The sequence below is a fragment of the Maniola jurtina genome, chromosome 19 (assembly GCF_905333055.1).
Source record: "Maniola jurtina chromosome 19, ilManJurt1.1, whole genome shotgun sequence".
Lineage (NCBI taxonomy): Eukaryota > Metazoa > Arthropoda > Insecta > Lepidoptera > Nymphalidae > Maniola > Maniola jurtina.
This window is the reverse complement of record NC_060047.1, coordinates 8,952,053-8,975,241: the sequence shown is the minus strand read 5'-3', so window position 1 is coordinate 8,975,241 and position 23,189 is coordinate 8,952,053. Positions and strand designations below refer to the sequence as shown.

General features: G+C 36.0%; 1 protein-coding gene across 1 annotated transcript in view; it reads left to right on the top strand.

Moving 5' to 3' along the window:
* Window positions 1-1,766: 1,766 nt before the first annotated feature.
* Window positions 1,767-23,189, top strand: part of LOC123875217 (autophagy-related protein 2 homolog A) — a 28,070-nt gene continuing 6,647 nt past the window's right edge. The window contains exons 1-28 of the mRNA XM_045920930.1: window positions 1,767-2,067; window positions 3,306-3,474; window positions 3,949-4,089; window positions 4,696-4,798; window positions 5,496-6,083; window positions 6,568-6,719; window positions 7,224-7,382; window positions 8,026-8,111; window positions 8,509-8,690; window positions 8,862-9,037; window positions 9,294-9,414; window positions 10,364-10,531; window positions 11,288-11,462; window positions 12,020-12,123; window positions 12,355-12,560; window positions 13,023-13,146; window positions 13,638-13,786; window positions 14,549-14,733; window positions 15,308-15,458; window positions 15,937-16,121; window positions 16,734-16,918; window positions 17,593-17,857; window positions 18,959-19,148; window positions 19,577-19,684; window positions 19,915-20,177; window positions 21,141-21,349; window positions 21,721-21,858; window positions 22,474-22,663. Of these exons, the coding sequence (XP_045776886.1) occupies window positions 1,900-2,067; window positions 3,306-3,474; window positions 3,949-4,089; window positions 4,696-4,798; window positions 5,496-6,083; window positions 6,568-6,719; window positions 7,224-7,382; window positions 8,026-8,111; window positions 8,509-8,690; window positions 8,862-9,037; window positions 9,294-9,414; window positions 10,364-10,531; window positions 11,288-11,462; window positions 12,020-12,123; window positions 12,355-12,560; window positions 13,023-13,146; window positions 13,638-13,786; window positions 14,549-14,733; window positions 15,308-15,458; window positions 15,937-16,121; window positions 16,734-16,918; window positions 17,593-17,857; window positions 18,959-19,148; window positions 19,577-19,684; window positions 19,915-20,177; window positions 21,141-21,349; window positions 21,721-21,858; window positions 22,474-22,663 (5,040 nt within the window). The 5' untranslated portion in view covers window positions 1,767-1,899. The remainder of the gene's footprint in view (window positions 2,068-3,305; window positions 3,475-3,948; window positions 4,090-4,695; window positions 4,799-5,495; window positions 6,084-6,567; window positions 6,720-7,223; window positions 7,383-8,025; window positions 8,112-8,508; window positions 8,691-8,861; window positions 9,038-9,293; window positions 9,415-10,363; window positions 10,532-11,287; window positions 11,463-12,019; window positions 12,124-12,354; window positions 12,561-13,022; window positions 13,147-13,637; window positions 13,787-14,548; window positions 14,734-15,307; window positions 15,459-15,936; window positions 16,122-16,733; window positions 16,919-17,592; window positions 17,858-18,958; window positions 19,149-19,576; window positions 19,685-19,914; window positions 20,178-21,140; window positions 21,350-21,720; window positions 21,859-22,473; window positions 22,664-23,189) is intronic.

Here is a 23,189-nt window from a genome sequence, read left to right as displayed (position 1 = left end):
CGTACGCAGAGAACTGTTCTAAATAGTCAGACACGTGAGTTCGTAATACGCCTTCGTAACTATTTCGATCGTGAAGCTCAAAATGGAGGGCCAATTTTACCTATAACGTCAGTGGTTGAACGCGTAGCTGATGCGCTTAATATTGGACAACGAACTGTTAGACGGATAACTAAAAAAAAATATGGCGAGACTGGCACAGAAGAAAATAAACTTCACACACCAAAAAAGAGAAAACGAGCAAAACCAGTCGTAGGCATCGATAGCTTTGATGCCGATGCTATCCGAAGACATGTTTACGGCTACTATTTACAGAAGGAGTATCCAACAAGAAAAAAGTTGGTGCATTCACTGAAGGAAGCTGGATTATTCTTCGGTGGGGAAAGTTCTTTAACGAAGATTTTGAAGACCATTGGATTTCGATACAAAAAATGTAACAAACGCAAAATATTGATGGAAAGATTTGATATAGCGATGGCAAGGTATACTTTTTTACGGCAAGTGAAAGAAATCAAAAATTGGCAAAATGTTGTGTTCTTGGATGAAACATGGCTTAATGCTAACCATACTGTAGGCCGTTCTTGGAACGATGACACAGCAGCATCTGCTTCCAAAGTTCCTGTAGGAAAAGGATCGCGACTTATAATTTGTCACGCCGGAACCATCAACGGGTTTGTCGAAGGTTCTCTCATGGCTTTTGCGTCAAAAACCACTGGAGACTATCATGAAGACATGAATGGAGAAAAGTTTACTGAATGGTTTACCTCAATGTTGTGTAGCCTCCCTGAACCATCTATTATAATTATGGACAACGCCCCATACCACTCGATGCAAATTGACAAGCCACCTGCCCAATCCCAAAAGAAAGCTGATATCGTCGCATGGCTTCGTAAAAATGGCGTAGATGCAAACATGAATATGTTAAAAGCGGAATTAGTACGTCTTTTAAAAGAAAACAAACCAACCAAGATCCGATACGTCATTGACGAAATAGCATTAGAACATGGGCACAGAGTTATACGGTTACCGCCTTACCATTGTGAGTATAATGTGATTGAGTTGGTGTGGGCTCAAATTAAGGGATATGCTGCAAGACACAATACAGAACCCCCATTTACCACAAAAAAAATGCTAAAATTATTAGAAGAAGCTTGTGAACATGTGACTAAAGGAGACTGGGAAAAGGTTGTGAATAGAACTGTTAAATTAATAAGGGAAGATTATGAAAGAGATGTGAAAATAGATAATATTATAGAAAACGAACATATAATTATTAATGTATGTGATGATAGCAGTGACGACAGTGAAAATAGTAGTATGGACGAATCTGATTAATTATGGCCTTTTGTGGCACCTTTTTTGGTATCTTTTGTATTCATATGTTTCTTGTGTGCATATAAAGTATGTATATTCATTTTCGTTCAAATATTCAGTTCGTTCAAATCAATTAAATAAACATATACATTTTTGTTTTATTAAACCTATTTAATCAGGTACAAAAACAAAACTTAATTGTTTTTTGTTCGAGAATAAATTGACATTCCACATCACTATTGTAATGTGTCAAACCGGCCATCATAGCGTGCCGCTAGTGTAAGTCTTATCTGATTGGCATGCTAAATACTACTGCAGGTATACCAATGTTACCCACCAGGGCTCTAATTGTCAACCCCAACCCTATCGACCTATAGTGCCCAGAGCCGTTTCTTCATTAAAAATCAAGTGTCAACTTTTGACATATCACACATCTGTCAGCTGTGTCTGTCAGATCATACGTGAATAGGAACGCAATGTTTATTTACGTGCTAAAGTCAATTACACGCAAATCACAATCACAATAGACAATAGTCATTACGCACAAAAGTAAAAAATTTAAAGTGTGATGATCGCAAAGTTTTGAAGATGTTGTGGTATCTGCCATGGTCCGAAAGCATCAAGAAGAGAGCCTGCAGATATTTACTCCAACGCTACTTGGGGAATTTCCTTGAAGAAAAGCTCACTTTAGCCCAGCTGAGTGTCGATCTTTACAATGGGACTGGTACCGTTTCAGATGTTAGCCTTGACTGCGAGGTAATCATTTTTTATACATTATAAATTGGACCATAACTTATCAGCGACAAAAGGTCAATATACGCCGTAGTCCTATATTAAAACAAGACATTGTTGCCAATAAAAAGTGCGCTTGAATTTATACATCGTAGCACGTGTTTCCTATTGGTGTAACAAAGGAAACTATCAAACTTCGTTTTCTGATTAATTTTGTTATGATGAAAAACCTCATTACTTACAAGGTTAATACAATTCCAACATAACTACTTAACATGATTTTTTTCACTTACACAAAGAAAACTAAAAAACAAGAAAACAGCTGGTTTTAGTATAAAATGTATGCCACATTTAATACTTAAAACCAGCTGAGAAAATAACTAGCGGTGAATATACTGAAATGACTTCTGTTAAGCATTTGTAGATATTTATGTATACAATTGCTACAATTTTTTTTTTGCTCTCAGACATTGAAAGCATCTCATTCTACAAGTATCTTAATACTTAAAAATCAATCTTCTATGCTATCATAATATATGTAAAATCTCTGCCAATAAACCACAGATTAATTCACATATGTGTTTTTGTTTTGTTTTAGTAATTAGATGGTAAAAGATCACTATCATTAATAAGCAAACCTAAACTAATATTATAATTTGTGTTAAGCAATAAACTCTGAAAATATAAAACCGATTTAATAATTCTTTCACCATTTGAAGCTACTTTCCAGCAGTAACATAGGCTATTTATTATTTATTTATAGGTATATCAAATTTCCCCTGAGCAACGCAGATCAGCTAGGCTATTTATTATAAGCAGCTAGTATACAGTAAATAACTTTGCAATTTTTTTTAATGAAAAGTGGTCTTTTACAAACATGATTCATCCTTATATAGCAGCTACAGTGTTAACTCTATGATAAACTTTTTCAAAAGGAAAAAATATAAAGAATATACTTAACTTTGTGAGTTTCCTTAACTTTAAGCCCATACATTGTTACTTTAACAGAAGAAAATGTACACTATAGCTGCAATAAAAGGGTTTTTCTGTAATCATTTAAATTATATTAATCCATAGATAATGTTCCTTTTAGTTCATATAATTCATTTACTTTTTTTTGGCTGCTTTACTGGTGTCTGTATTTTTTATATATTTAGAAGTGTTGTGTTGACTGTTTGGGCCAGAATAAATAAATAAGAAAATAATAAATTAAGTTCAATTTTTACTAGGCACATAGTTAATTATTTGAATTTTAATTGAAGGCACTCAATGAACTTGGTGACAATCAGAATTGGCCCATCGAAATAGTGGATGGGCACATGAGAGAAATTACAGTGACAGTTCCATGGTCAACTATACTCAAAGATGATTCCATTGTGGAGATCAATGGCCTATCCCTCACCGTGCAACCCAAAGTCCGAGCTGAACCAGGTAAAAAACTAAATACAATAAGTATAATATAGTTTTATTTCACATTAAACAGGATAGATTAAATTTTAAGTTACAAAAAAAATGTAAACTTATTGAATACAAATGATGTGTCATAAATGTTGGAGGAGTGGGGGGGGGGGGGGGGTTATATAAGTTTGACATGTGTATCTGTGTATCTGTCTCTGGCATCGTAACTCCTAACCTAATGAACCGATTTTAATTTAGTTTTTTTGTTTGAAAAGTGGTTTGATCGAGAGTGTTCTTAGTTATAATCCAAGAAAATCGGTTCAGCTGTTTGAAAGTTATCAGCTCTTTTCTAGTTATACCTTCACTTGTCGGGGGTGTTATAAATTTATAATTTACACTTGTTATCCTGAAAAATCAAACAATGTCCACAATCTATTAACACCCTTAATCTAGTTGTAACATAATAGTCAAATACTGAATTTAGTAGTAGTCATTTTAAATTTTCAGTATCATCAATGCTGGAATCCATGTGGTCATCTATGTCATCATCCATGCAGCTGGCCGCAGAATGTCTCCAGGAAGAAGCTGGTCCCCAGGAGTCTAACCCTGTAGAAGGCATTGAAATGTTCGCACATGCTATTGACTCAAGTGAGTCATACCTGTCATACATTATGAATGAGCTAGCTGCTTCAACTGAGCGGAATTTGTTTCTTGAATTTAAATAGTTGTATTGATTGTTAGCATTTCCCGTCATGAAGGTTAACACTTAACATTGTTTGCAGTGTTACCTTTTCATGTCCCATCGGTTTAACGGATTTTGACGATAGTTTGGTGTAGGGATAAAAAAATCCCATAGACAGACTAGATATAAAACCTAAATGTACATGAAAGAAGTTGCGGGCATCATCAAGTAGAATAATAACGCTATGTCCCAGAAGTTGAAACTGTTCCACAGTCAATTTATTTGATTAATCTGAGTTATGGTTGGGAATGAGTTTTGTTCACCGTCTCGTAGCCCAAACGTGTCCGCCAATTAAAAACAATTTCCTAGGGATTCTCGTCCAAGAGTTGTAATATGGCATCCCCATACAAAACTACAAAATTGTCATGCAAAGTCGACTGTTGTGACTATTGCTTGAGAATCGCTAAATATCAAAAAAAGGAAAGTAAAATAATTACAGCTTTAAAATTACATCAAAATTTTCAACTTTCGTGGCGTATTACATAAAAAAAAAACTATGATTTATTTTTCAGTTCTGAGCAGAGTTAAAGTGAAATTCGTCAATACGAAAATAAGAATAGAACACGTTCCTAAAAATGGAGACAGAGGTATCGCCTTGGAAATTCATATTAAAAAGTATGTATAAACTACATAATGTATGTAATTGTTGCTATGGCCGGAGCAATTATAGTTCGTTCGCGTTAAGAAAACACTAAGATAGCATTGCAACTACAGGGTAAAGGTGTATTCGGAATGGAGTTAAAAGCTAAGCAATTTATATTTTAAAACAAAAAGTTTGGTCAGAGGCGTGGCTCGGCCAGCGGACAGCAATGACTCACTATTTCCTTAATGCGAAAAAACTTAGTCGTAATCGATTTTGCATTGCAACTAGAAACCGCGTCTAAAAAAGCGCTTAAACGAACAATATATTTGTGTTTGAATGAATTTTTGATCTACCAGCTAATGATAGTTAATATCCTACTTTCCTGTTACCTGATAGCTCGTACACTTGAGTTGGGTTGATCGCCAATACAACTATCACTTAACTATCACTTAAGTTTGGTTGCTCCAGCGATTAATTAGTAGCTCAAATGATACTAATCAATGTGCCAGCCTTAATATGATAACTTTTGTGTACTAGATCAAAATTCATATACAACAAATTCGTTAGTAGTTATGTAAGTCGTGACTTTTAATATGGTTTGGCATTAGCTGTTAGCATTGCAAGAATCTCTACTAATAAATAAAATAAATAAAATAAATGATTGTAAAATAAACGATTTGTTCAATACTGAAACTACTTGAACTATTAATATTACAATGACACTTTCAGCATTGATTACTTCGACGAAGCTGGTTCCGAACCCCTACCAGACACGACTGACCCAGAAAAAACAAAAACATACATAGTAGCCACTTACACAAACAAAAAAATTAAATTCAATGGTGTAACACTGTACATTGACGAGTTCCCTTCAAAATTACGCACTATGGCACCTAGTTTAATAATGGAGAAATCACAAGCTTCATCCCAAGCTGAAAAATCTGAGATATCAGTTGAAACACCCGACTCAAACTATCAGAGTACTTTATCAGATGTTTTTTACGAAACTAGAAGTGTTATATCAACGTTAGATTCGGATCCTATAAAAGAAATTATTGAGGAAAGAGTACAAAGTGAAAGTGTCAGAGAAGCAACGCCAGATGAAAAAGTGAGTCAGCCAGATCCTATATTGTTTGCAAAGTTGACCGGCCAACAGGAGTTGGCTTTGAAATTGAAACATTCGGAAGAAGTTGAAGGACCAAAGGTTGAAATCAGTATATTGTTGGGCTCATTTTTGCTGTTCATTACACCAAGGCAGTTGCATACACTGCTGGAAATTGTTGATGCATTGAATCAACCGCATTTAGAAGATACTAGGTATGTATTTAGAAGCCAAATAAAAATATGTCATTTGACATATCAATGATCAAAACAAATTGATTTTTCTTTCCATTTGGACTAAGACTCTTAGTTTAAAAGTGGCTTGCTTTTATCACTTCTTGCCAAGTTCTCTTCCTGCCTGTTAATATCACATTAACATCGAAAAGACAAGTTCGAATAAACAGACAGAAAAATATAATAAAAAATAAGAGGTACACGCTTCAAACTTATTTAAATTTTAAATTGTTTAAAATATTTTTACTCAATAAGATTTTATTAAAATAATTAATTAATCTGTTACATATCCCAGGGATCCGACTAAATATTAATTCACCTTAATGTACTGTTTCCCTTTCACAATACTTCCGGTGGAAAAGAATACCACTAAAAAGTTTGTCAATTTAGTTTAATTTAGAGTCTGTGTGGAACAGAAACTCACAATATTTGATAGCATATCTACTACATTTTATCGCTGTTCCAGCAATATACCAGTAAGACCAAGTGGACCTAACATGCAATGCAAGCCAATGAAACAGGCAGACTTTCAGCTTATTGAAGCACAGCTACTTGGCAATCTGGAGAAACAACAATCCAAGCCTGCTGCGAAATACGGCTGGTCTGGGCCTAGCTTTGGTAAGTGATAAGAACTTATCCATACTAATATCATAAAATGAAAGTATGTCTGTCTGTTTATCTGTAACTTTTTCACGGACCCTCCGCTTAACCGATTTTGATGAAGTTTGGTACAGAGTTTGGCTTATTCCGGAGATGGGCATAGACTTTATATCCCGGAAAATAAAAAAGATCTTACGGGAGTTTTGAAAATACTTACTTAAATCCACGCGGATGAAGTCCATAGTACATACTATAATTTGCTTAGCGAACCAATCTTATATGTAACTAGCTGATGCCTGCGACTTCGTTCGCGTGGATATAGGTTTATGTAAATCCCGTGGGAACTCATTGATTTTCAGGGGTAAAAATATGTTAATCCAGGAAATAATCTATCTCCATTCCAAACATCCAAATCCGTCCAGTACTTTTTATGTGAAGTAGTAACAAGCATACACACATACATACACACAAAATTACGCCTTTATAATATTATAGTGTGATAATCTCAAGCACTTGTTGCAGAGGACAGTGACGTAGAAAACGACAAGTTTCTGCCTATGACGTCACAAAGCAATCAGATGGCGGACAGTTTTAGCTCATCTGTAAGCTCTATGAACACTAGCATTACATCCAGTATGAATATACCCACAGCGCAGCCGAGGATTAAGAGAAATAAGAAAGGTGAGTTTAATAATTGTATGGTGCTTATAATTTGGACAGCATTAAGACTAACTACACGGGTCTGCCCGCGAAATTCAAATTAAATAGATAGATAGAAAGACTTTATTGCACACAAAAACACATGTAAAGGAACACAACACAGAAAGAAGAAAACAGAAAAAACAATTGTGTGCAAAGGCGGCCTTATCGCTTACAGCAATCTCTACCAGGCAACCTTTTAAATTTGGTCTTTCGCAATTTGTAAACTACTATAATACGAAAAAGTAGGCTTATGGAATTTTAATTGAGCCAATGGCAGTATCATCTCCACAGGTTTATATAAAAATCTTTACTTGAAAGGATCCAGGTTAAGAAATTAGTCATAATATCGACTAGTAACTCAGGTTAAACTCCTTACTTTGACTAATTTCTTAAACTGAACACTTTCAAGTAAAGATTTTTATGTAAACCTGTGAAGATGACCCTACTAAGAAGCCTACTTTGTCGTATTAGTTTACAAATTGCGAAAAACCAAATTAAGTTTGAATTTCGCGGTTAGACCTGTTTAATGCGCCTTAAGGTATAGAAGTTCTTGAAAAATTTGAATAGAGTTTGTGTACATAAAATAGAGTCTAATAATTTTATTGTATAAATTATTTCGTAGTTCCACACATCGACGGAGACCCTACAGCTGAAGTATCGCACATAAGCCTACGCGTTGCTTCATTTTCGTGTGTTCTACTTCACAAGGTTAGACAAATTTCTCTATAACTTCTTTACTGTGTTGGTTTTTAAAATTTTTTTCTTACATTATAATAACTCGAATGATATAATAATAACTAGGTACATAAAAACAATCAAAAAATAAATAACTGTATTACACTACAAAAACTTTAAGTGCGGTTTATAAAAACGCTAACCTATTTAGTACAATGTGTTTTAAGTTTGTAAAACCAATAATTTTCAGAACAAATGAAAATAAAGATTTTTTAGCCTACCACTGGTTCCCAATATCTTTCCTACCGAAAAGAACCAGCAAGAAACCTGTTGGTTGCTATTTTACGGGAACCAAAGTGAGACACCAAGAAAATTTTCTTTTGACGACCTTCCGTATCTGAATAAAAAAAGTTAAAAAAAATTCTTTCAGGATATTTTAATATCTACACCAATGGCAACCGACTGCATATCACCATCGTCTGTGAACAAAATGCAGCAGGTATCCACAGAATTTTTCAACCACATAGAAATATTTAGCAAATTGGAAGACAAAAGGGATTTGAGGGGAACTAATGAGATTATAGAGAAAGCTACAGAAAGAAATCATTTGAGGTAAGTTAGCAATGATGTTGATCAACATTTTAATTCTATTAACGATAAGGTATGGTGTAAGTATTCGTTTCCCAAGAAGAGGTTACGGATTTTGTTTTATTTTGGCCTGATTCATTTAAAATTTTCTTTATGTAGAAGCTTTTTGGAAGAATTATTTAATTTTTTCCCCAGATTACTAACTTCGGAAATAAGCCTAGATGGCAGTGAAAAAGTGACGTCACACGGCAGTCAAACTATGTGTGAAGCCGCTATAAAAACTCTTCTAGTCCGGGAAACCTTGTACTACCAGGAAGACCCAGATGAAATAAAGCCCCAGAGCTTTGACTTGATACGCTTTGAGAAAAAAGGTATCACATTAGTATCTATTAACTATTTTTTTTTATTTCAGTAGTTTTTCTAACATGTCTACTGCTGGTCAATTTCAGGAAAGCTGCATCAATCATAGCTACAATTTCCAATTGTTGTGATTGGCTGAATTTGCTGCCACAATTCTTATTAGCCAATAGCGGGAGAGCGTCGGCCGATCAGAGTTGATTGCGATTGTCAAACTGTAGTTTTAATTAGAAAGAATTAAAGCTTAGTAGTTATTATTTTTATTTTTAGAAGATGAAGAAAACGCCAGCGTGCCTCCAAAATCAAATTTAAGACTTAATTTCAAACAGACTTCAAAGTACATGCGAATGTCTGGAGAAAAGAAATTAGTACATCCCACTACAGATATTGTGTGAGTTCTACTTATTGTATTATTATTTTAGTTTAATATAAATTTTGAACAACCTTTAGTTATTAATTTAAACCATAAAAGTGAGTAAAAATCAATTATTCCATTTACCATCATCAATCATCATATACAAGTGTAAATTAAAAATTTATAACACCCCCCACAAGTAAAGGTTACATACAGTAACTAGAAAAGAGTTGATAACTTTCAAACGGCTGAACCGATTTTCTTGGATTATAGCTATGAACACTCGATCAAGCCACCTTTCAACCAAAAAAAAAAAAAAACTAAATTAAAATCGGTTTATTAGTTAAGGAGCTACGATGCCACAGACAGATACATACGTCAAATTTACAATACCCCTCTTTTTGGGTCGGGGGTTAAAAAACTTCGCTTCAAAATATATTTATAGCGAAGCTTCTAAGCGAACGTTTGGGAACCTAATTCACAAAAAGCGAAACGAACGCGATAAAATACACCTCGTTGGCTTGACAGCGCCAATTGTTGCCAATATGAGTTAGCGACACAGAGTAAAGAAAGAAAAACTTTTATTTAAAAGCCATGCCACATATTATTTTAAGGTAAGAAGAAAAAACTTACTTATGGACTTAGGCTGAGATCAGTGAGATCTATAGAGCTACCTTGACTTTGCTCAGACTTAAGACACTGTTAAAACGAGACAGCATTATACCGCTGGTATGAATCTGTCTTGTTTTAACTGAAACTTAAGTCGAAGCAAAGTCAAAGTGCGCTCTAAAGACACTTAAAACGAGACAACGTTATACCGCTGGTATAAATCTGTCTCGTTTTAACTGAAACTTAAGTCGAAGCAAAGTCAAAGTGCGCTCTAAAGATTTCAACCTTAGAGTACGAGATTTCGCATACAACGCGCAAAAAAGCTTCGTTTTCACAACATCTCTCAGCTTATTTAATGGAAATTATTTTAAAACAGGCTGAAATGCACGCCATTCTACATAGACGTGGACCTTACGTTAATAGAGCGCATGTCAGCCACGTTCTTTGGAGGAGTGAAGCCCGCTAACACGCCCGCACCGCCGACGTCGCCGCAAAACCAAATCAACTGGTCTTTGCAGTGCCCCAACCTCAATGTTATACTCAGGTAAATTAGTTAAAACTCATAGATTTATCATACTAGGTATCTGACAGGCCACTAACAAAATGTTTCAACTCAAGTGGCCTGGTTTGTACACATATTATACACATCTGTTTCTTATTACGAAATGTAGAAAAATAATTTATAATACCAACAATTTCAGTTTATTATAAACAACACTTGAACTTGAAAAAAAATGAACACCCAAGCTATTGCTTAGATGTTAAGTTTTATTTAGGTCTTAAGACTTATTAGTCTAAAAATTTGGTAATTTGGTTGCAAACTGTTGAGCTATGTCAATTACACTCTTCGTTTCAATGTATCGAAGTGCTGAACCATGTCAGTCCGTATACAGGACCAGACTACGAGACCAACCAATCCAATACGGTATTTGCATAAGTCATAAATAAATTTTATTTCTCAATGATTACTAAATACCTCTATTTCTTCCTCTAGTTCTTTGTTAGTTTTAAGTATAACCATTTTTAAATTATCGATTAAACTAAAAAAGCACGTTAAATCATTGTGACGTCACATGCCAGTATTTCATAGAAAGTCGCATATTAACGCGTGATTATCCGATTGATAAAAATCAAACAGCGGATTGCAGCGGGAAGTGCGACAGGTAGACATAATCTCTCCAAAGCTCTTTACCGCTGCTTTGGAATACGTGTTCAAGCTTCTATATTGGAACAGCAACGTTTGTCCTGACCCAATTCCTTAAAGATGGAATTTTGAAGACAAAAACCTTATCGCCCACAGGTTCCCAATCGCAGACCTGCGTCCGGGCATCAACCACGAGGTCCGACGAGTGAGGCCGGACTACCTCGTGATCAAGTGCCACAACGCCACAGTGGCCATGCAGCAGGTTCAAAGTGTCCGGCCTTTGCCTACCACCGTCACGCTCAAGGCTACTACGCTGGACCTATATTACCACGTAAGTTAGTTGTCGTTGGTTTCAGGTAAAAGTGAGACTACAGTAAAGGGGATGTGTCTACGCTGCTGATGATCACACTTCACACTAGTATTATATAGGTGAAAGTTTGTGTGAATGTATACTTGTACTACTTGTAAACTACTGGATGTAAAAAAAAGATTCCGTCGAATTGCGAACCTCCTCCTTTTTTCGAAGTCGGTTAAAAAGTTGCCTATTTCGATTACAGAGACGCAAGCTACTTAGATACCAAATTTCATACAAATCGGTTAAGTGGATGGATCCTTAGGAATCCCGCGGGAACTCTTTGATTTTCCGGGATAAAAAGTAGCCTATGTCCGTCCCCGGGATATAAGCTAACCTTGTTCCAAATTCTGTCAGAATCAGTTACACTGTTGGGCTGTGATAAGGTAGCAGACAGACAGATAGACACACACTTTCGCATTTATAATATTAGTATGGATTAGTGTGGATTATTGCAATAAATTTTAATTGCAATAAAAATGACAATCATAGTCCCGACGCAAAAAAAAATGTAACTAGTCGTAACACAAATGCAGGAAAACGAGTACCTAGCGGCTACACACATCGCACAGTCAAGTATGGACGACACATCGTTTGAAGGCAACGTCCTGAGAGGCAATGTCACCACACCTTTACCCATGTAAGTTAAACTTAACGATACAAATGTTTCTAAACTTTTTCTCTTAGGAAGTTTCTAGCTATGTACTTGCAATTTTGCCTCAAAATTTGTTGGTTTTTTATATCAAAAGTCTAATCAGCTTTATGGCTATATCGACATAAATAAGGTCCATTTAACACTAGCCATTTCGTTTTAAAATCATGCACTTTCCCTAGAAATTCAAGTGAAAATATCAATATTTCTACTCCACAGGATTTCAATAACATTCCAACCCCGAGACTCTACCAAAGGTCCGTTTGATTCGTTGCACGATGACGTAAGTTTCGAACCCAAATCGATGAATCCAATGACAACATCAATGTACATCATGAACAATCTTCGCAGCAACCTGCCCAGTCCTTTTAGCGGGAAAAAGATGGCACACCAAAGTATTAGCAAGCATGAAAATAATCAGCAAGGTAAGTAAACTATTTCCATCAAGTATTTAGTCAAAGTCAAAGTCAAATCAAAGCAGGTATACAATTGTACTCCTTTTGATGGTCGAAATTGTTTTTGTACGATATAGTGGTGATAATTAATTACGTAACTTAAAACTAAAGCTACGAGGGTATTTATATTTGCAAACCTATAGGAATACCTGTAATACCGGCACCACGCTCTTAAGTAAAGATTGAAACACATGATGGTGGCTGCTTGGATTTGACAAAAAAGAAGTATTTATTCGTAAACACTAATATTGTCTATAACTACCAGTCAGAATGGATGGTGAGTGGGTATTGAATATTGAACAACAGCAAAATGTTTTCTTGCCTTCAAGTCCAAATTAGTCCTAAAATCTAGATTTTAATTCCCGACATCTGACATTGAGTTTATGATTTGTAGCCATTTTTTTTTTCAATACCGTATAAATTTGCTTAAAGGTCAAGAAGAAGATATAATAATACCGGGAACAGATGAAGAAATGGCGGAGTTCACGAACAGTTCCATAGAACATTCAGCTATTCATCTCGATTTCAACCTGCCTATTCTAAGCCTACAACTCGAGTAAGTAAACCCAATTTATAAAGGCATGGGATATAGCAATTTCTATCTTGTTTTAAAAAACTGTCACCCGTATTCACAAACGTTACTATGAGGTCTCATAGTGCGCTCGATCGCACAGTGTTGGTTCCACCAATCAGATTACTGTATCACGTCAATTTACAATGATCTGATTGGTGGAACCTACACTATGCGTTCGAGCGCACTGTGAGGCCTCATAGTAATGATTGTGAATACGGTCGTAAGTGTTGTAGCTCTAAAAAAATTTGCCGATCAAACATAAAATCTTGAATTTAAAAAATAAAGTAAAGAAATTTTGAAATTCAAACCTAATTCATATGAGATGCTCAAAATTACTAATGCTGCTGCAGTTTTGTTACTTAATAGTGTCACAGTTCCATTAATTTTGTTAGTACCACATACTAATTGCTCAAAATATTGTGTATTAAAACTTGTGAAATAAGATTACATTTACATTATTTTTTACCATACAGATCAAAACAGCTATACGAGATCATCTACAACCGTATTAACTCCGATTTGCTGCTATGGGAACCACAAGTGATAGAGCCATTCGATATCAGCCCACACATGTGTGCACCCATCTACCCTGCCTTCGGTCTCTGCAAAGGCATGGGATATGGTAACTAGCTAACTAATTTTTCTAAGAACATACACACAAATACACATACACACACTCACACACACACATACATACACATACTTAAATATACGTACTATATAATATGCATGCACACTTCGTATACATAGGTATCTCTTATTTCACATGTGCACGATAGAGCTTGGACAGACAAATTTACGCACAAATTCGCTCATATAAACGTTCATTTTTAAGATAACAAGTGGGGTATCGTATGAAAGGGCTTTACCTGTGCATTCTAAAATAGATTTTTATTTATTGTTATGCATAACAGTTTCTGATTTATCGTGCAAAATGTTGGAAAAAATACCCGAGTACGGAATCCTCGGTGCGCGAGTCTGACTCGCACTTGGCAGGTTTCTTAACCAAGACATACGTTAATACCGCCCATTTGACTTATCAGTTATAAGTTTGCTAACTATTTCAAATTATCGATTTAACTAAAAAAGTATAGAAGATTTAACGTCACATCTGTGAATTCCATACAAGCTCCCTTATTAAGCGAGCGTTTTATTTCAGTTATAAGTTAACTTATCATAGAGAGGACGTGTAATCTCATATCGTATATTTTTTCTTTGTATTTAGAGAAATTCGCCTTGGATTAAAATTTTAGTCCTCCAAAACAAAAATTTAAAGTGACCCCCAAAAGTATGAAATCTCCCAGTTTCAGCAAAAACACTGTCTTTACGTCAAACAACTTTGCACAAATCTCTTCATCAGCTTTAGAAACACTCTCTCTTGTAGATTCTGATTCCGAAAGCTCATCATCTGAAGAAGAAAACCTTTACTACTCTACCTATGACAATAAACTAAAGAAAGGTATTGGCAACACTAAACCGCTTCCGGAAAACAAAGAGAGCGAGACGCACAACTTCTGTCTGACACTCAAAGTCGGTAAAGGCCTCTTGACTATTTATGCTCCAGTAAGGGTGAGTGGTTTTTTTTGCTTATATCTAAAAACACTGTTTCTGTAGCAAAAGTAGTAGTATTCTATTGGAAAAATTTGCTATCATACAAGTTTCTCTCAAGCAAAATCCATACTAATATTATAAATGCGAAAGTGTGTCTGTCTGTCTGATACCTTTTCACGGCCCAACAGTTTAACCGATTCTGACGAAATTTGATACAGGGTCAGCTTATATACCGGGGACAGACATAGGCTACTTTTTATCCCGGAATATCAAAGAGTTCCCACGGGATTCCTAAAGACCCATCCGCTTAATCGGTTTGTATGAAATTTGGTACCGAGGTAGCTTCCGTCCCTGTAATTGACATAGGTAACTTTTTATCCCGGAAAATCAAACAGTTCCCACGGGATCTTTAAAAACCTAAATTCACGCGGACGAAGTCGCGGGCATCCTCTAGTTACATATAAATTACTATTTGTATGCTGTCGCCTGCTGAAAATGTTCTTATATCGAGGTCTTTAGAGGTCGAGATTTTACCACAGATAATTAAAAAAATTAAAGCAATCGAATTTTTTTTAAAGAGGACGTTTTTCAGGACAGCAACAAACGTGTAGTACCTGGACAAATGGGGGAACTAGTTCTAGAAGCGTATAAACTGTCGATGTGCCAAGTGAGCGGACTAAACGGACGAGCAAAAACCGCTCAACTGTGTTTGAGTGGAAGCAAAACGACCCTGTACCATGAACGTAAGTATTTTTGTCATATTTGGCTCATGTTCTTACTCCTTATAAGTTACTGTTTATTGCCGGAATTTGCTAATCAGAAGTATGTATACTGTATAGATGAGTATATTTATAGCTTTCTCTGTAGTTGTCTATGTTATGCTTATAGTAATTTTAAACTGAAGTTTGAAGTCGTTAGACAAAACTCACAAAATATTATTTTTACCATTATACTGGGTTAGAAGAATAAAATCGTGGGCCTTAAAAGTGCTTTTGAATAAAGGCATAGCGTTCTTTTCGAAATAATGCAGATAAAATTCAGGATTTCAATTTTTTGTCAAAGTTTACCATAGTTTATTTCCTCCTCATTGCATATGGATTATTAAAATCATATATATATATCTATTGATTAATTTTAATTAACTGTCAATTTGTTGACTGCCTATGGGCTTAAATCCTAGGATAATTCTACGTGATCTATCGTTTGCGGTTTTTTTTTCAGCGCTCCTAACAATACCATCAGACAAACCCCCACTTAGATTGTATGGTACATCATTGCCATGCCACCTGAAGAGTACAATCTATCCCTCAAACAAAGGGGTCGCTATAAAAGAACGGTTGCAGACCAAAGACATGTTTACTATGGCTCTGAAAACGGAACCCGACGTTGAAACGCCTAATTTAAAGGTAAGCCAATGCGCGAGAATCAAAGTTGGCTAGCAATTTTACCACCATCTAGAATTCTAGACCAAAATTTCAATTGACTATAGTAATGACGGGATTCAAATCGTCTCATTTAATGCCACTTTAAAAAATTGTTGCACAAACTAAATGTACATCGACTTTGTGAGCTAGGCAAAGTTACTAACTAGCTGAATTGCTTAGCAAAACTCTGCTACCGTCCAACTCTTACTAACAACAACCACCCATAATCGAGCTACCTATATGAAATTTGAATCAACTCAATCACTATAGTCTTTAGGTGTTGCTAAATTTTCCCACCAAAAGGCTATTTAATTATTTCAATTAGGCCTGTTTTTATTGGCCTGATGTTGAAACCTGGCATTAAGATCTTTGACAAACATTGTGAAAATCCGAGCTTAAAAAATTGAAAGGCTATCTATACTATAGATATCAAATCCGACACCGCTGCCTCGTAAGTTGTAACGCAACGAGTTTTTTAGCTTTTTATTAAATATGCACTACACCTATAATTTTTTTGATAGGGTAGGAATTAGGATAGAGGCGAGATAAAGGTAGAAATACTCAGCCATTGTAAAATTAAAAGATTTCTTGCAGACGATCTGCATAGCTCTTGGCATAGAGCAAGCGACACTCAGACATAGAGGTGACAAAGGAATAGCTTGGCTCAGTCAGTTGATGGATGTGTTAGATGTTCTGGACTATCCTGTACCTGGCTACTCGCCTTCTACTGTGCTCTCTGAATTACATGTGCATGTATGGGACTGCGCTGTCGATTACAGGTAATAGACTAAGTTCATTCAGTCTTCGTGATTTTGACTAAGGTGTAAGGCATACCGGCGGAGCCGACGCGCGGCGTCTTCTTGATATCAACTCAAACTAAGCGTTATTTACTGTATAAGAGCTCCTTACCACCAGGTGAGGTGGCAGTCAAGGGCTTACTTGATTCTGAATAAATAAATAAAAAAGTATAGAAGTGTATTTGTGTGTTCTCTGTATTTGTTTTCAGTATACCAATTTTAACCAATTTCAATACACTCAAAGCTGAGTTTAGGTGTTAATCAGAAATACTCGACTTCCACTGCACTGCGTCTATTTGAGCTGGCCCTTAACAATAAGACACTAATTCAGTGACCCAAACACTTAAGAGATAGACAGGACTAAAACTATACATATTTATATTCCGCGCAAAAGTCTTTTTTGGATTTGTGATCACCCAAATTAGCACCATTGGCAATTTTATGAAAGTTGTAAAATTTTAGCAAACTGCCGCATTAACTATTTTTCTTCAAACAAGCCTGTACAAGCTATGTAGAATCGTCAAAGAGCTATCTGAGAATCTATTATATTTTCAAGTTAAATATTACAACCCTTGCAGTTTTGTATATCTCTAGATATGATTTGAATTTCCTTCTACAATCCATACTTTTATGAACCATACAATAATGTTCCTCAGGCCATTATACCTGCCAATACGAACAGTATTAACTCTGGGAAACTTCAGCGTGTCAAGCAATCTGATACCAGAGACGAACACATCGTACCTACGATTCTTAGCACAAGAATGTACCTTGTTCCTGTCATACTTAATTGGAGCCAAAGCAAATATGCCGGTACCGCAGGACGATGACAAATACCCGGATATAAGTAAAGACTATGTCTGTGTTCTTGATGTTGGATTGTTTGAACTATCTTTGCGGATGGAGGACAAAAATACTAGTGTGAGTATTTTTTTTTAAAGAATATTAGCCATGTTAAATATCGTTTCAACGAATAGTTCCTATGGCGTTATGTTGGCTCCCCTGTCTGTCTAAATCATTGGCACCATATTGGCATGAGAAGACGCAGATTTTGTTTATTTGCATTAGTTTTGCACGAATGAATGAAATGAACGCCATAGGAACTATTCGTTGAAACGATCTATAGTATTGATTAATATTCCCCATTCCCCTACAACTAAACTAAAGCTTGTGCTAGGAATAGATACCTCAATAGTGCAAAGGGTACAGTTTGAACCGCCAGCCTTTCGGATTTCAGTCCGCTCTTTAACCGTTGAGCTATTGAGGCTCTATTTTGATATGTTCAGCTTTGTGTCAAATGAATAATTTTTTCAGGTACTTTGCGTATCTATATTTGATAGCAGGAGAATAATGCAGTGTCTAATCATAAATCTACAAAGCATTGCCATAATATAATTAATGATAATCCTAATTAATGTTATAAATGTGAAAGTGAGGATGTTTGGATGTTTGTTACTCAATCACGCAAAACTACTGGACAGATTTGGCTGAAATTTGGAATGGAGTAAAATTATACCCTGGACTAAGACTTTTTATCCAGGAAAATCAAAGATTCCCGTGGGATTTTGAAAAACGTAAATCCACGCGGACGAAGTCGCGGACATCAGCTAGTAATTAAATAATTGCCAACTCATATGTGTTTTGTACCAGTACGCTTACTTAAATTCTTCATTATAGTGCCCAAAACTATTTTATTAGCGATTCTCAGAGAGATGCAGGTTCAAATGAACCAGTTCCGCAATTTTTGATATATGTTATAAATGTATTTAGAATAGAATAGAATAGAATAGAATAGATTTTTATTCAAATAAACTTTTACAAGTGCTTTTGAATCGTCAAATAATTTACCACTAGTTCGGAATGCTGTTCCTACCGAGAAGAACCAGCAAGAAACTCGGCGGTTGCTCTTTTCAATTGTTCAATTTACAATAATATACAATAATATTAGGACCAAGTTAACCATATACGTTTATGGTTGCGTTAAAGTTCTACCTCCAAAACATTTCGTTGTATTTCGTGCAGTCAAACGACCAGCCACAAGTGGACCTCACAGCGTCAAACAACATGGTGAATATGTATACGTGTTGGGACTCCGCTTCGGCTCTTTGTAGACTGGTCACGTACGTGGCCTCTGATGGAGATTCTCAACCGCCCTTTGACAGGTCTCGGCATACCAGTATTTGTTCTGATCAGCCTTTGGAGCCATTAGTAGGTAAGTCTTACTAACTTAAATGTATGTTAAGCTGATAGCACATCTAACATCTACCTTTGGCATGTACTTAATCATGACTTAATTCGCATTTTTGATACCAAACTATTTACTTAAATAAGATATCGAAAGTCTCTACGATTAACATTTCTGGCACTAATTTGCTTGTGTGCACAAAAAAAACTAAATTAACTGGCTTAAACTAATCTTATCTTATGCATAAGTATGAATAAGTATTATTATTTATGAAAGCGTTTTATTTACATAAGACTTGTAACAAATTTATTTTAAAAATAATGTCATCTGCCAAGTCGTAAAACGTATTTTGAACCATTTTAATTTAATTTTGGACATTTTGACCATATTCTTAGATAGATATCTTGATACCTATCAAAGTTATTTATACAATTATCTCGTCCTCATATTCACAGGTTTAGAAGATCGGCCAATAGAAGAAATCAGAGAATTATCGCCGAGCGAAATTCAACAAGTTAACGATTTGATGGCTGAAGCAATGAAAGAAAGTCCTAACAACACAAGTAAGTTTACTATACACTTGAATTTTATACACAAGTAACATACTTTGTAGTTCACAATCATGATGATGGGCAAAATTGAGGGAAAGAGAGCGTTCACATCTTTTCCGTTTGGTGAAAGACAAGAAATTATAGGACGGGATGATGGCCAACTTCTAATAGTGGAGAGACACAAAAAGAAGGTAGTTCACAAAATTACTATTCCGATATTGATGAATATGATTTTATTTCAGCGGAAGAAGATGAACTAAATAGCTCAACTGAAAAAGAAGGTGTCGAGGTTTTCTTCTTCCCAGACGAATCTAACATGAAACAAAAGCAACTGTCTTCAGAAGCCATTGACGCGGAATCTGAGCCCAAGTCTCTAGAGTTCGAAGATTCGCCTAAAACAGAAGAGACGGTTGAATCAAAGCCAACAAACATACAAGTAGCTAGGGATCTCGGTGATCCTACTACTACGCCTAAAACTACGCCGAGGAAGTCCAAACGGAAAAAAGTAAGATGTTTATAAGAAGTATTTTACCTAGACTTTTAACATATTCATAACACAGGCAATAAGACCAAATTTTAAGTTTCCTTTTTTTGTAGCCTTGTCATTTGTGTTTTGTGGTGCAATAAAGTATATACATACATGTTTTTACAGCTGTCTCGTTTTCAGTGATTTATAAAGATTCTGAAGATAAACCCATACAGCCAAATCTGTTCAGGCATTTAAAAGTTATTGTAAAATCAAGAAATTTACATAGATATACTTACTTAAAGTCTGAAAACAGGGAAAATATAGGGCAGTCGTATTAAAATTGGGCATACCTATTCCAAATGTTTGCATCCAAATTATTGCAAACTAGATCAGATTTAGGTTTTTAAAAATCCTAAGGGAACTTCGATTTACCGGGATAAAAAGTAGCCTATATCCGTATCAATACAGGATGCAAGTTATCTCTGCACCAAACAGATAACACCCGCGACGTCATACACGTAAATTTAGATTTAAAAAATACTGTGGGAACTGTTTGCTTTTTTGGGACAAAGAAGCCTATGTCTATCCCCGGGAAGCAAGCTATTCCCGTTACCAAATTTTATCAAAATTGTTTTTTTAAATTTATTAATCTACAAACACATTTCAAAAAACACGGTAGCACGCATTCCAAAAACCACAGAGGTTTGATGGCAATGCGGTTAAAGTAAACAGATGGTTTGTGAAAAGCTAGCAGGCAGACAGACACATTTTCACATTTATATTATTAGTATGGATTATGTCTTTGTCGATCTTGGAAGAAGTCAGTTTGCTTTATATGTTCTATAGACTAAGTGATAGGAAGTGTTCTGAAGACTATTTTAAACTGTTCTAGCCTTGATATTTTTTGGAACAAGCTTCCGCTTTCAAGCTCATACTAAAAAAAACTCACTCATATTAAAACTTATATTAAAACTCATATGAAAACTTCTCCATAAACAGATTAAATCATCCGGAGAAGGTAGCAACACAGATGACGAATACTGCATAGTGGAGGAGCAGCCGTACGGACAAGACAACGAAATGGACGAGCCCACAGTGACCTGGCTGGGCAATGGGCCCACTTTTATGGTCGATAACCATTTCACTGTACCGGCTGCCCGCTCAGATGTACTGAAAGCGCCCAAAAGCTTCCCACTGCCTGTGTTTAGGTAAGTTTTTTCATAATAGCCTACAGTGACCTAGCTGAGAAACAGGCCTACGTTAAAGATTGATAACTACTTACTGTACCAGCCACGCTATAAATATTAGCCGTCTCCAGAAAGCAAGCTATCGCTGTACCAAATAAATGGTGTCCACAACTTTGTCAATGTGGATTTAGGCTTTTAAAAATCCCGTGGAATCTCTTTGATTTTCCGGGAACAAAAGTATTCTTTCAGTAGTATCCCGTCCCCGGGATGTTAGCTAACTCTGTACCCATCAAAATCGGTTTAACGAATAGGCAGTGAAAACGTAACAGACAGACACACTATTCCATTTATAAAATTAGTATGGATATGCATCACGATGTATTTGATTGTAGGTATACTCTATGCGAGATGAGTCTAACTTGGAACATGTATGGAGGCACCGATTTTCGGCCAAGCAATGAATCGTCGTCCAACAAAAAGAAAGTTACCATTGACGACTCTCGTAAGCAAGATTCGCCGACGGCTTCCAAGTGAGTTTGATATACATTTGATATATACATTTACCTAATACTTAGTGCCACAAATTGTAGTAATTTTTACTGTGGACTAGCAAAATTTCCTTTAACTCTCTACGTCGTATTCCTCATTGCTGAGGATCGTTAACCCTTTCCATTAATCACATAATGGTACTTGGTAGGCGTTTACTTGCGATAGTAATGCGATGTGTTCCCAGATTGTCGACTAAGATAACGAAATTTCGACTCTTAGGTTTTACAGTTATTATCAGACATTATTGCCGGAGATAAGGCTTAACGTACTCTCCGAGGCACGGAGATACCTAAGTCGGTCACCCACTTGGGACAACGTGGCTTCATAATAACCCCTAATCAATTTATACCCGCGTCGTTCGCGTGGATTTATATATTTTTTTTAATTCTGTGGGAACTCTTTCATTTTACGGGATAAAAAATGGCGTGCATCCATCGATCGTCAGAAACAGACGTGCCAAAGTTCTGTCTGCAAGGTCTAGTGTGATGTGCTTTTTGGTGCGCGTCAAATTTTTCCTGATTGACATTTTCTGATACCTAATATGTGGCGGATTTTGTATGCCATTTACCTTTATTGATTTCTATGATGCTCTCTAGACGTAGTAAAGACTACGAACCGTACGAAGCAAGCAGGGCTATAACGGAGGCGTACCGACGCGGCGGCGTCAGTTGGTCGACGGGCGCTGAACGCGTCAGACCTAAGCAGAAAACACACAAGTGGGAACTGCGATTGCGGGGCGGGAAATACCGCGATCATCATACGTGCGTCAAGCTGTGCCTTACTAAGGTATGATCAATTTGTTTTAATCTTAACCATGTATCCATGTTAACTTGGCCTATATAAGAACATTAAGTTACTGTACTATTTTTTTTTGTAAGTAAAACACATAAAACTACATAGACAGAACTTAACAACATTCCCTCTTTCTCTGCACGGATAATGAAAGGGATGGGATATTTTGGAAACCCGCTATTTGTCCTTAGGTAACATTTCAACAAAAAATGTAGCCGCCATGAGGCACGCAGGCGTCTCGACGCACGCTCACCATCATTAAAGTTGAAGTCCTAGACAAACTAGTCCGTAGCGATATTAAAAAGTTGCTAAACCTATACAAAATCAGAACTTTAACTCATCAAACTGAATTATACAAAACCTACGGCCGTATTTACAATCATTACTATGAGGTCTCACAGTGCGCTCGAACGCATAGTGTAGATTCCACCAATCAGTTCATTGTAAATTGACGTGATACAGTCATCTGATTGGTGGAACCTACACTGTGCATTCGTGCGCACTATGAGACCTCGTAGTA